This window comes from Oncorhynchus masou, chromosome 2, assembly GCF_036934945.1.
Source record: "Oncorhynchus masou masou isolate Uvic2021 chromosome 2, UVic_Omas_1.1, whole genome shotgun sequence".
Lineage (NCBI taxonomy): Eukaryota > Metazoa > Chordata > Actinopteri > Salmoniformes > Salmonidae > Oncorhynchus > Oncorhynchus masou.
Genome location: NC_088213.1, coordinates 42,685,919 through 42,700,243, shown reverse-complemented (window position 1 = coordinate 42,700,243; position 14,325 = coordinate 42,685,919). Strand labels below are relative to the sequence as shown.

Genomic DNA, 14,325 nt, shown 5'->3' with positions numbered 1-14,325 from the left:
CTGGAATGCTTTTCCAACAGTCTTGAAGGAGTTCCCACATATGCTGAGCACTTGTTGGCTGCTTTTCCTTCACTCTGCGGTCCAACTCATCCCAAACCATCTCAATTGGGTTGAGATCAGGTGATTGTGGAAGCCAGGTCATCTGCTGCAGCACTCCATCACTCTCCTTCTTGGTGAAATAGCCCATACACAGCCTGGATGTGTGTTTTGGATCATTGTCCTGCTGAAAAACAGATGATAGTCCTACTAAGCGCAAACCAGATGGGATGGAGTATTGCTGCAGAAGGCTGTAGTAGCCATGCTGGTTAAGTGTGCCTTGAATTCTAAATAAATCACAGACAGTGTCACCAGCAAAGCACCCTCACACTTCCTCCTCCATGCTTTACGGTGGGAACGACACATGTGGTGATCATCCATTCACCTACTCTGTGTCTCACAAAGACACAGCGGTTGGAACCAAAAATCTAAAATTTGGACTCATCAGACCAAAGGACAGATTTCCACAGGTCTAATGTCCATTTTTCATCTTTCTTGTCCCAAGCAAGTCTCTTCTTCTTATTGGGGTCCTTTAGTAGTGGTTTCTTTGCAGCAATTCAACCACGAAGGCCTGATTCATGCAGTCTCCTCTCAACAGATGATGTTGAGATGTGTCTGTTATTTGAACTCTATGGAACATTTCTGGGATCTTAACCCATCAATGTGTGACCACCCGGCATTTTTGAAGAGGAAAATAAATAGACAGCATCAATTTAACTTGCGTGTAAAGGTTGTAGCCTAGTCTGACATGACAACGGTAACTGGGTTATTCACTAGGCCTATATTTTATACCCACAATTACATCCAGCTTAGAAACAAGGTATGAAAATTACAATTTTGATAAAGCGATAACAATATTTAAATGGGGGTTATGGGACATGTTCATTCAACTTAATTGGGGGTTATGGGACATGTTCATTCAACTTAATTGGGGGTTATGGGACATGTTCATTCAACTTAATAGGAAGCATATAGAAATCAGGAGTTAAAACTGATTTAAATTGTAGAAATTGAGGCTACCATGCAGCTTGGCCCCTTCTGCATATTCCCACACAGATCATGTTGTTCTCCTGTTCCCCTCCGTGCTCCAGCAGAACATCTATTTAGGTACATGACACTCTTATTAGTTCCGTGGCACTAAGCAAGTCAACAAAAGGTCAGTAGTTAGAGTTTGCATCTCGACATGGCGACTTCTGTTGACCCGCACAACACAATGACGTGTCTGGCTGTCGCCATGTCAAGGGGAGATCCGCATTAGTGCACTAGCAAACTTCCCCTCCCACAGTCAACGTGGTAAAACCTGTAATGACATCCAGTGATTGAAGGCATCGTATTCCACAACTACGTCAAGACGGCGGGATAAACCATAGGCTATTACAGGTAAGCAAGCGCAGATTCTCTTTTCCCATCTATGGAAAGCATCTCTCGTGTTAACTTGTAGACACTGCACCCTAGGGGTAGGGCGTTAGGATAGTGGTTTTCTAATAAGACAAATGCTTTACAGAAAATGACAAAATAGGCCAAATGTTTATAACGTGAAACATTAACATTAAACATTTTACACTTTTCTGCCAAACAACGACTGTAATAATGAAGCATTGCACATCAATGTGGCATCAATTTGGATTTTTCAGCAAATATATGGAGTGCAAATACTTTTTCTTTGAAACGTCAAACGCTTGTATATGCATATATGACACGAAATGTAACCTAAATAAATCAATAATGAGCTTATGAACAGCAAGTCATAATTTGAGCAAATTCAATATAATACCAAGCAATCGTCAGAATAAGGCTAAAAAGAAGAGTGATGATGAAATTGAAGAATTTGAATAAGATACTATTATCGTTGCTGCTATTGTAATTTGAACATGTAATCTTAACAATCAGTGAAGTGTCTCTCCAAAAGGAGACAGGCCCTCATGCCTGCCGAATTGGTGTGGCCAGGAATTCCACCTTCACAGAACCTCAGAGGCTTTTGTGTCTGTCCTGTGCAGGCCGTCTGCACTGCTTACCATGACCTCTCAGCCAAATTGACACTTTATTGTTTTGGTTTTCAAATTTTTTATTTGTTGAGCATCTACACCTAAATGGTCAAATAAGAACTTGACTGAGAAGTGATATATTGATGTGATCTAAATTGTGCGTATATACATATAAATATAGACACAATTTCCAAATTGTGTGAGACTCTTTGTCTCAAATAATATTTGGTGCACACCAAACAGTATTTATAAGATGCCATAAAATATTGAGCAAGTGTTAAAATCACGACTTTTATCCCACAAGATTGATAGGCCTACTTCAAAGACCAGTTGATCGATTCACCTTAAAATAAAAGTGACGTAGCCTACCCCTGAGTCTATACCAAAATTATGTTCTACAAATTTTTTTCGGGAAATAGATTTTACACAATTAGTGACATTCACTTTCAATTTCATTTTCTTTCACCAGCAGAAATAACATTATAAAGAAATTATAGTCACTGAAACGGCTACTGTCGGTTACCCTGGCTGTCACAACCCACGTGATATTATAGGAGGTCTTCAAATTTGGTATCGGCAGTAACTGCCAGTAGCAAGCATCAAAGAAGATCAAACCAGGATGATTTCTCCCTTTATAGTCAAAAGATTGACACTGTCCAAATCAAACGTGAAAATCATCAACTGGGTGGCATTCACATTAACAATTGGGGAAATTATCAACGTTTCACCACTGAGGAAATATGAAACAAATCTAATACAGCTTTGAATTATGTTACTCATAAAATACATAGTCGAGTAGGACTTTAGGTCATGTGGTGCACTATGCAAAATGCATAATCCCAGACCTAGAGCTTGCTAAAATGCTGTCATCATGTTCCTTTTAACAAAATAGATTTCAATAGGTTTGTATCTTTTGTTTTACTGCTAATGTGTGGTTATTATGGTTAACAGCAACACCTAAGCCCAAAACACTGAAGTGTGACTATCACAGCTTATCCACGCATAGTCTACAATTTGAGTGTATAGATCACAGTTGCATGCAGTTGGGTCAATGTCCTTTAAAACTCGCACATTTCTATGTATAAATGCCGATTACAACAAAAACAAAAAGGTTTAAAGGTGAGTGAATGGAACTGTGAACAGTACTTTGCATAATACACTATAGGTCTCTGCCGGCTGTATTTTCTAAGGGGACAATGGGTGGGTTTTCACGTGCAGACTTGAGGGTAATTTAAGTGTACGGTGTCCCTCGATATCGTCAGGTAAAGGGCGAAAGCAGATGACATCACAGACACTTGTCAATTGCCTTGCTGACCAGGAGAGATTGAGCCAAGGGAGCAATAGATTTGGACCAAAACAGGCGACAACCACCTGCCATGTGATGAATGCGCTGCCTGATTCAAACATCCTCTTCACACATTAATGTTGTCCTTATTTAACACGTTTAAAAACATGCTCAACATTAACAGGCTTAGACGTGGAGTAATCTCAAGCAATCAAGACTGCAACGTCGAAAATGTATTCAGTCAAATAAAGTGAAAAGTTATTGAGCAACCGAACACAGTTAGAAAGTAATACAAAACGTTACCCTTTGATAGTGAATCGCTATGCAGCGCGATGTCTAGCCTACTTAAACATGTGGAGACAAATTACAGCACCATGGAGAGTGGCACCCCAGGACTACGTGAAATGATAGACGTCACTTGTTGAAGTCAATACCGTGCATCTTCAAAGGACAGTTATAAACCGTGCAAGTCCATTATCTTTGCTTGAAAAGTCAGCAAGTTATTAAACGAATTATTCAAATATTTGTTTGTTGTTCGATTTTCGCCCAGAAAAATCTTTTTGATGTTGTCCAGAAACATCTTTTTGATGTATGCCTGTTTCATTTACACAATAGTATATTTCTCATCAGTTATACGGAATTGATACAAAACGAAACCAGGGGAAAGTATAGGCCTGAAGCTCAGTTGACATGGGGGAAACCTCCATAGTCGATGCTCAAACGTGTACATTTACATTTACATTTAAGTCATTACAAATAGACCAAAGTTGTACTGGATGTGTACAATGGTAATGAATGATAATCCATGGAGTACCTCAGTGATCGCTGCCAACGCAACAACAAATGTCACCCCCGATCTATTTGATTATCCATAAGGCAGAGAACAAACAATCCACTTGTGAGACACGGAAAAAGATCAAATGAACCGACTGAAAAAGACGCGTCTTCTGTGTCATCAGTAGGCATCGTTTAGTGAACTAGCGAACCCAGGAGAGCGGGGTCGCCAAGCTAAAGGTTGTGCAACTCGCGGTACGGCTCCAAGATCTGCCTGCATTCAAATTTCAAATTTGCAGCATAGAGTGGGGGAATGTTATTCGCCTATATATTGAGGATTACCCAAACGTGAACATGAGAAAAAGTTTTCATGAGAATCATCAGCTTGTGACTGGGAGGTTCAGGGTCCACAGAAGGGCGCCTGTAAACCCACCAATGATTTCCAAGAGATACACGAAAAGGCAACAAAAAAAAAACATTTTTTTTTTTATCAGAGATGAAGTAGAGTACTTACTGTTGACAACCCTATATGGCACCAGTGCCATTCAAGATGAAAAATATTTGACCTAACAGTTTTGACGAGCCAAAATGAAAATGTTGTTTCCCCAATCAATTTCACCAACGTGTAGAGATGTTAGTAACTTAAGTCGTGTAGAAGCAAATTGGTGGCTTATAGTAGACAGTTCATGCATGTCACTGATGGAATTTGGCCATTATTTGGACACAGACGAAAGCAGTAACTGAAAATAAGAAAAACACACGTTCATTGCTTTGGGACACTGATATTGTCTATGTAACACCACATTAAACCACATTGAACCCTATCAAAAAATTTTCATTGTCCACATTCTCAAAATGATATTTTGCCTAATGAAGCATTGGCACTGCAAATTAATTCGTAAATTGAGTAATAATTGTTTATCATTATCAGTGATGTTATGTTATAGTATACTACTTTACTGATGTTATTATAACTTCAGAACTTTGACAGAGTTAAAGCCAGCAATAGCTTAATGGCATTGTCGCGATATCCTCCACAAGGTAGGCAATAAAAACTTAAATAGTCGTGAATAGCTTTTCTGTGCCACTATCTTCACTGTGCAGATTATCAGCCGGAGCATCTACTTATCATGCTTTTTCATATTATATTTAGTCTCGCCATTGTTCTCTTTAAGAACCGGGGTCATTTTTTGTGTGTGTCAGTCTTAAATTAGTGTTTCCAATTCGATGAATTCAACTTTTGTTTTTTCCTGTTATTGTTCATTTATAGAACTGTCTCCTGTCTGACACCGCAGTCTGTAAACTTGGCTATTTCCTATTTTACATCCTCCCATACATACATTATTTAATTTCAGTCCAATAAATGAAAGAAGCTTTACACAATGAAACCCATATTACAAAGTCTTTATTCTAATTTTCACTATTTGATAAGGGCATTATTTGTATAGACAACTTCCCGCAGTCTTGCTCGTTTCAATATGAGTGTACACTGGCAAATGTTGTTTTGTTATCCGGGCAAGTCTAGTTTTGACATTCGTTAAACGCCCCCCTCCCTCCCCACCCTTGGCACAGCATGTACATTATGAGGGATCCGTCTGTTTAGAGTGGCTTAGAATACTGTCCCGTGATGCAGTAGGTATTGCGTGATGTAATTTCGCAGAAGATATAAATATCGTCGGCGAGGGAAAAGCGGCATGACTGAGCTGCGCTTGCCTAGACGGCCAACGCTTCTCAACTTATCCTTGGACAAGTTCGACTCGAATCTATACACGTTACCTCGGAGAGGACAGTTAAACCAAGCAAGAATTGATGTCGCACCAAACGGAACTCGTCATCTTTTTCTTGGAATGAGCTTCTTTCGTTGCTTTTTTTCATTCGTTAATTTTGTCTTATTCGGAGTTCAAGGTAAAGGCCGGCACAGGGGTGATATTTTGAGTCCCCTAAACTCCCTCAACAAACACTGTAGGCTACTGCAGTGTTGGTAAGGATGGCCTTTCAATCGGCCTTCTTACCAATATTGGTCTTGGGACTGATGACTAGTTTGGTGCGTTGTGCCCCCTTCACTGGCAGGCTGAATGGCACGGTGGAACGACGCTGGGAGACACTGTACTCGCGGTCCTTGGCTCGGATCCCTGGGGAGAAAAGAGAGATAAACCGGGACAGCGACTATCTTATGGGCATTAAACGGCTACGACGCCTTTATTGCAACGTAGGAATTGGGTTTCATATTCAAGTTTCACCCGATGGGAGAATAACAGGGGTGCACAATGAAAACCGTTACAGTAAGTTCAAAATTATTATTTGCACTTTTATGCATAAGATTGCCTTCTGGCATTAGTTGCATGCGCCTCTTGTGCTGGCATTCCCAACCTGATATCTGGCCTGCCTGGTCATTCCATGCACTTATCCCGTTCCCGTGCGAGCCATTGGTATTAGAATAGGCCTAGGCTATTCATAAAATTAAATACAAATATTTAATATATCATAACATATTTCATGCAATCAATTCTAAATAACTTTATTGACTTACGCAAATGTTTTTTTTGTTATATGTATAAAAACACGTTTTTATGTGCCACTTGTGTATTCCAATTAGCCTATACTTATTTGAAGAGACTGCTAGATTGTGTCTTCATAAACATATTATCGCAATATGAATATATGGCATGTTATGTAATAGTGTCAGTGTCGGGGCAGGGGTATCTTGGAACTGTTTGAAATGCCTCACCAATGTGCTTCATTTGAAAGTGGAATAGATATGACTTGATTGCAGGATTAGAATGTGCCTCTTATTTCACTGCTGATGAAACACGTTGTCTGTGTGGCATCCGTGACATGCAGTGCTATGCTAGCTAGCTAAAAAAGCGATGCTCCTATTAAATAAATAGGCATAAGTGTCAAAGAAGCGAATAAGGTGGGCATGCGTTGGAACATCTGGAGGCTAAAAATGACGTGTGGGTGCTTTCCACTCTGAAACCAGTGTCTGAAATCAGAGATTTCTAGGAACCAAGCCAATATCCAATATGTCCTAACGTTAGGACGGAGATAAACCCATCTGTTACGGTAAATTAACCTCTTGGCCTTGCGTGTCAAATGAATGTCCGCTCGAGACAAAGTCATATTCAATTACATTTGCAGACACAAAGAATAACAAGCATTTATTTGTCTAACAGTTGTCATTGCAAATATGAACCGGTATCTTCAACGATATAATGTGACAAATACGCCCCTATCGCCTATATCGACAAGGTCTGCCTGTGAACTTAAAGGTTGTTTTGTGTTCCCTTGGCCTATTTTGAGACATGGCATACAATTCAAGGGAGATACATTACATAGGTTCTGTTTGAACAGCTCTCGTCGCCATAAAAAAAAACAACGTTAAAAAAGGAGTCAGACACCATTCTGGCCTCAAAAGTCCAGGACCTAAAGCTCAAGTGAGGACTTAAATTGGACATAAGGTGACATATGATGGTTCAGTTAGGACACCTTTAATAAAAAAAAGCACAAGAACAGCATCAGAGGTCCATAGGCTGCTTGATTGGCCTTAAAACATTATGTCATTGTTTGTTAATGCACTGTCAAACATTTCCTGTAACATGTTCAGTAACTTACTGGCAGCAATTGGCTGGTAGGTTACTCTAATTTATTTTACAGTGCAGCTACTGTAATCAATTTTATGGTAATCCATTTTACGGTACCACAAATGTTACTGTAATATACGTTTACAGTATATTACTTGCACTTTACAGTATATTACTGTAATTACCAATGCAGCGACACAGTGTTCTTTGCAAGTTTTTATGTTTGACATTCTGTTCATTTAGCGGTGCTTTTGTCCTTAACAACTTACAGTCAGTGCATTCAACCAAGGTTGATAACAAGGAAAAAGTCATAGCAAGTCAAATGTTTCTGTAACCATTACTGAAAATGTTGTTGTAGTTGAGGATACATTGGTCTTCAAAATAATTGTAATTACATCAAGATATCTTACAATAATTCTCAGACTATCTCTGGATAGTGCCAATACAATTTTGTTTTTTTTAACCTTTATTTTAGGCAAGTCAGTTAAAAACAAATTCTTATTTACAAAGACAGCCTTGGAACAGCGGGTTAACTGACTTGTTCAGGGGCAGAATGACAGATTTTTACCTTGTCAGCTCAGGGATTCGATCTTGCAACCTTTTGTTTACTGGCCCAACTCTCTAACCACCAGGCTACCCTGCCGCCCCATTACTGAGATATTCATGGTAACTTGATGCCAGAGCAATGCATCACAGTGCAATACGTTAAAAGGGACTATTAAACTGTAAGACAAGTATTTAGACAGTATTTTACAAGGGATTAGAGCAAGCAAGTTGGCTGTATGCATTTGCATATTAATGAATACTTGGTGTTTTCTATCACTTGCATTTCTAGAGGCCTAAACAAAGGCTTCCAAACTGGTCATTATTAGAGTTTCAAAACAGGTCAAATGGACATGGGTAAATATTCAACCATTAAAAGGTTTAAGACCTGTTACCACTCTGATCTGTTCCCTATATACATTTCATTGTTAGGGAACTACGACCACATATAATTTAAATTGGTACACGACTCTCGCTATCAGATGCAACAAATATAGCCACAACAGCCTTCAAATATGTTAATGAGCCAGCACTTCCTTTTTCCTCTCACAATATTTCTCCACAATGCACAATAATTCACAGTATGCTGCAGGTAATACATAGCGGAACAGCAATACAGTACTTTATTGTTGAATTGAATTGAATATTTAATATTCACAATTGCTAATAGTGAATATTTAATTATATATTACACTATACCAGCTGATATTTGGTGTTTTATATCATGTGCACTTTAGGCCTTAACAAAGGCTTCTAAGTACAAGCCTCTTTCTTGGAGGATGCATGCTTGCGCAATTTGAACCTTTGTTTCTGTCTCCAGACATGAGTGAAATCAACTGGCGCCGTGATGTGAAGTTAGTTGCATGTGAACCACATACAAGACTATTTGTTTTCTTCTTTCCAGGTCTCCTTGAGATATCTCCAGTAGAGAGAGGAGTTGTGACAATCTTTGGCGTCCAACGCGGTCTATTCGTGGCCATGAACAGCAAAGGGAAGCTGTACGGATCTGTGAGTGTACGAGAGGATTTACGGTTGATTTCCGCCGGTTGATGCTCTTATCCGTAGCCTACTCGATGACATGCCACCACTTGAGCTGTAGCAACCACTTCCTCTGCTACATCCACCGCAGCACCCCCGACAGCTCCTTTCCGTGTCACGTTGTTGGGCTAGGTTATGGCATGCGTCCAGTGCCTGGCCGTGTTTTCATTGTGGGCCGGATAAACCCAGGAACGGTAGCGCAGTAGATCATTCAGACTGCACATTCCATTCTTAGCATTGCCAGCCACCACATGCATCTACTGTCCTTCCCCAGAGTAGAGATGAACTGGCCAAAAAGACAACGCACACACACAGCCTATAGACCCCACAACACAGCACATTCATTAATGTTCTTGATGGGATAGTTAAATAGTTGGATTGCGGCTCTTACAGAATCGTTTTTTTTTCACCTGCCCCGGTTATCCCTACCACACTAAAAGCATCAACATCAAAGACAAAACCAAGCAGTCTAATGGACTAGCCTACCCCTATGTCATTCATGAAGGATATATGGAGTATAACTGTTAAGAGACACAATAAAATATTTTGTCAAGTTTCAATATCCACAAAGTAGGTCACGTCTATGCCATTATACTGCTCACACTAAACATATAGCCTATAATTAAACATCTTTCTAATCTTCTCTGTTTTTAGGTTCATTACAACAACGACTGCAAATTCAAAGAAACTCTCCTGGCAAATAATTACAATGCTTACGAATCGGTGGCATACCCGACGATGTACATTGGACTAAGCAAGACTGGTAAAACAAAAAGGGGAAACCGAGTGTCACCAGCCATGACAGTGACGCATTTCTTGCCAAGAATCTGAGTCACTCAGAAATAGACTTAACCTCAATAAAGGTGGGGTGAGGGGGACTCAAAATGATGCACTTTCAACTGGACTTTTATGCAAGACTAAGTGTATCATCCCATTGAAATTGTATGTATACGTTTGTATATCAGTTTATTTATTATGTAAAACAATTTTGTATTTGGGGGGGGAAACAGGTCCTCACCTGAGGGGGAATTTCAGAAATCAACACATTTATTTAAGTTTTTTAATTTATCAGAAGTCTGCTGCTATTAAGTGTTTGGGTAAGTGAGATTCCTTTGTAGAATTATGGTTTTCTTTGCACTGTTTATAGACAAAATATTCTACAGCAACAGAGCAAAGGATACTTTTATATTCTTTTTCTTCTATGGAAATAACTTTAAAGTCTTAGACCGAAGTTCAAACAAGTGAAATTAGATCAAATGATTGGTTTTAGAAGCAGAAGCAATTGTCCAATGGCAGGACTCTTTGTATGGCTTTGGAGTCTAATTGAAACAGTATCAGCTTGCTACTGGTTACAGAAAGAGCCACGTTGAAGTCCTTACCCTCTCAAATCTGTTTTTAGCTCTGCCAGGTGGTTGAACTTTGAACTTTTCTGCAGTCAATCTTTGTCACATCTATAAGACTCTGGGTAGAGAGAGGCATCTTCTTGACATTGTATAAGCAGAGAATTTGAGAGTTTAAAGGCAAGGTCAGTGTGCTGACACAAGGCAGAAACCATAGCCATGGCTCTTTAACATACAACTTTTATGATGGGAAGTAAAAAATCAAAGTCCTCAGCAGTATGGGAAATATATGGATCTCATAAGGATTCATTGAAATCATCGCAAGTTCAGCATCAGAGCTCCTCGCTGAGTGCAAAAAAAAGAAGAAAAGATAATGTAAGGATTGTCAAAAGGTTATGTTTTCCCCCAGTTGGTACACCGAAAGGCTATACATTATTTTTGGGGACATGTATTGCCACCCATTTTTTCCCATTGCCCCACTTTCCTTGTTATCTATCCTCTACCTCACATATTCAACAAACCCCACCCCCCCAAAAAAAACTTTTCTAGAGTTTGTCCTGAAGTAATTCTATTGAACCAGTTTCAGATTAGCCCCAATCTCTTCTCAGAGCACCATGCCATAGGCAGAAGTTCAGGCAGCCATTTCGTCCCAGTTGCGCCTTGTCACGTTTGGGCTATCTTTACCCTGTGATTTACTTTTAGAAAGGATGATCACGGTGGGAATATTTACAGACAGCTGTTAGACTGCACTATATGCTTAACCAGTAACCCTATATTTTTCTTTATATATTTTGTAAATATAACCCCTGGTAACTGGCAGAGCATAGCGATGCTGCTTCAAAGTCTGTTTTTCCGCCTTTGGGAACATTTATTCATAGACGAAGGGGTTTGACCGGGAGATGGCCCATGCCAGAGGGTGTCTCTCTCTCTCTATAATCCCAGTCGGTATTCACGTAATAATAAGGAATTCCCTCAACCACAGCCACAAATTGGGGAAAACCATCATTCTTTCCTATTGACCCCCATTGTAAAAGAGGAAACAGTTTTTTGCCATACAGAAATAACAAAACATTGCCACTGTGTTGTTCAATGTAACCAGGCCAAAGGCCCTGACCTATGGTTCGCAATGCTCCCATGTAGGGAAATAGAGCCTGCGAGAAGAGCCCTGTGCTGTGGCTTCAGGCTATTTGGCGTTGGAGAGTGGGAAATGTGGGGACCCAATGTCCGGGTAGGCTACTCGTAGCTATGTGTGTGGAAAACATTTAATCACAGGTAAGACCTTTAACTTGATTAGTATAGTCCGTTTGTAACTCCACTCACTACTTGTAGCTGTATAGTCCGTTTGTTTGTGTTGTTGGTCTTGGCTAACGTTCGCTAGCTAGCACTCACTCACGTGGCTGCAAGCACTGTCACGAAAAGTGGCACGAGGGATGACCTACAATATTAAATTTTTTGAGTATTGAGTGTTGAAAAGTTATCTTGAGGCATGTTGTTCTTAAGTGCAGTTTTGTAATGGACTAAAACAAGCGGACAACAAGAAAATTGTGTTTGAAAATGTAGAGTATTTACTCTGAGCCAATAGGTCAACCTATGTCACCACCGGTTGTTTTCCCCACAAGTGGGCAGGGCTGCAACGTTCTATCTAATATCGACTGGGACTATTAGAATAGTTCTAGATTGTACGATGGTGTTCATTCTCGTCTGAGAGGGTTCCATCTCAGGTTCAACATTCCACATACCGTGGCAGTTTACAATGTACAGTACTGATTTTAGACAACTCAAACTGGAAGCGATGGCCCCATTGTTCTATATTCAATAGAACAATAGTAACAATTAGCGTCCAAATCCTGAGAAATCTAATGAGGCGTAACTTTGACACAGCAAATAGCTTTGCTAAGTGCAGTCAAGGGAAAAGACATCACTGGCTAGTAGTAAATAATAGAATGGCTGGAGCGACAGCAAATATCTCAGGGTGTTGTTGGTGAACTCTCTGTGTCCATGTCTAAACACCTCCTGTGGAAGTCTTATGTCTCGCGTAAAACAATCCTATCCTGGATCCTGTCTTCCCCTTCAAAAAGACACGAGCACATGGCAGCCAAAACGAGTCAAGACTATGATGCTCTTGCATACCATCCAGCTCCTGAGACTGACTAGTCAAAGAGCTAGCCAATGCTGTCCCTGACTTAATATTGTCACATATGACCTGGATGCTCAAACCCCTGTTGTTAATATTATTTAGTCACCCGAGACACCAGGCTGCACTGCCAATCTCATAACTATTTTCCTTTGCCACAGCTGTGCCAAACGTTCCCCAATTAGACTGTTTTGCATGGCTCACCATAATGTTTACAAAAGACTGAGAAGCCACTGGCAAATATTCTGTGACCTCTCCCTTCAACCCTGTTCCAACCCCAGGAGAGTCACCTCATTTGCTTATACGGCAAGTGTATAAGCAACACGACACAATGTTCCCGAAATGTGCACCTCATAGACAAGACAGTTTGAACAATTGTTCAGACATTTAATCTATCCCTGATGCTACAGAGACAATAGCGTAATATGCAGAATAACGAGCATGTTTCAGTGTTTAAAATGTTCATTGTCTATCGTCTTCTATGGGTGCTTATCTCTTCCATTGCTGTGCTGTTTCTGCATCCAGGGGAGGGCTCTTGGGTCTCAAGTAACAAGTGTCTTTGAGTCGTGTGGTCTTGTTACTCTTGTTTCCATTGTCTTTAAAAAAATATATATTTACTAGATATTATCTGTAGTTTTATACAGGTCTTGTTGAATATCTTGATGTATGTGCTGTGCACATGACTAATGCCTAACTTAAATTTGAAGTTAATAAAACTCCCAATGTTGTAAAATGACTCTTTCATGTCTGAACCCTTGATGGTACAAGTCTTCACAGACTAATACTGGTCTCTGACAACATCAATTGTACAATAATTTGACTGAATGGTTTAGAAAGAAGTGTGATAACATAGAAGTTCAGAATTCCGATGGTTCTCTAACTCACAGAATTTCAAACTGTTACATCAAATTCCATTTTATCTATCGTACTACAATAAACATTATTCGATAGAGAAAACAGAAATATATTTGTCAAACTGAGGAGAGGAGAGCAAGTTGTGTCAAATTCCAAGTTATTTCTTTGTTGAACTGTCCATTTTGATAAATCCCTCAAAGAAAAATAGTCTTGGAAGAATGAGACAGGTGTGGCCACTCAATACACATGTATTTCTGTCCACTGGGTAGCTCGAGCTAAATGGAGCCTTGTCTTTGCCTGAAAGAATGACAGCTTTCTGCTCAAGTAAACTGAGGCGGCAATGTTTATGGATTGTAAACTATCCCTAAAAATACTGGCTACACTCCATCTATATGCCTTGTCTCTATTGTCTGTCAACCAAATAATCATCCATCCACCCATGGGCCAACACGTCTTTCTATTTCAGATGTGCCTTTCAAGTTCTGTAGAACACAAAAGACTACACAGAGACAGCCAGGAAAACCTGCAACGATGTGTTCGCTAACAGAGATGGGTACGAAACTTGGGCTTATAAGGGTTTGTAAAGTAAGCATTTTACTGTAAGGTACAACACCTGTTGTATTTGGCGCATGTGACAAATACAATTTGATTTGATTCGAACGGTTGTTCGATGGTCCTATGTAAATAGGCAGCAAGGTGTTAAGAGGATTCCAGCGAGGTAGAATGAAAGCAGCCGTTCTACATTTCCAATGTG

The 14,325-nt window shown here is 39.9% G+C and overlaps 1 protein-coding gene across 1 annotated transcript; it reads left to right on the top strand.

Moving 5' to 3' along the window:
• Positions 1-5,524: 5,524 nt before the first annotated feature.
• On the top strand, positions 5,525-13,438 carry LOC135505096 (fibroblast growth factor 4B-like). The gene is made up of 3 exons (XM_064924185.1): positions 5,525-6,362; positions 9,109-9,212; positions 9,897-13,438. Exons 1-3 carry the CDS (start codon positions 6,068-6,070, stop codon positions 10,071-10,073), a joined length of 576 nt encoding a protein of 191 aa, XP_064780257.1. The 5' UTR covers positions 5,525-6,067; the 3' UTR covers positions 10,074-13,438.
• The last annotated feature ends 887 nt before the right edge of the window (positions 13,439-14,325 follow it).

Coding starts and splice junctions, on each gene's coding strand:
- LOC135505096 (XM_064924185.1), top strand. CDS start 6,068: ATGGCCTTTCAATCGGCCTTCTTACCAATATTGGTCTTGGGACTGATG. Junction 6,363..9,108: donor GCACAATGAAAACCGTTACA/GTAAGTTCAAAA, acceptor TCTTCTTTCCAG/GTCTCCTTGAGATATCTCCA. Junction 9,213..9,896: donor AAGGGAAGCTGTACGGATCT/GTGAGTGTACGA, acceptor CTCTGTTTTTAG/GTTCATTACAACAACGACTG.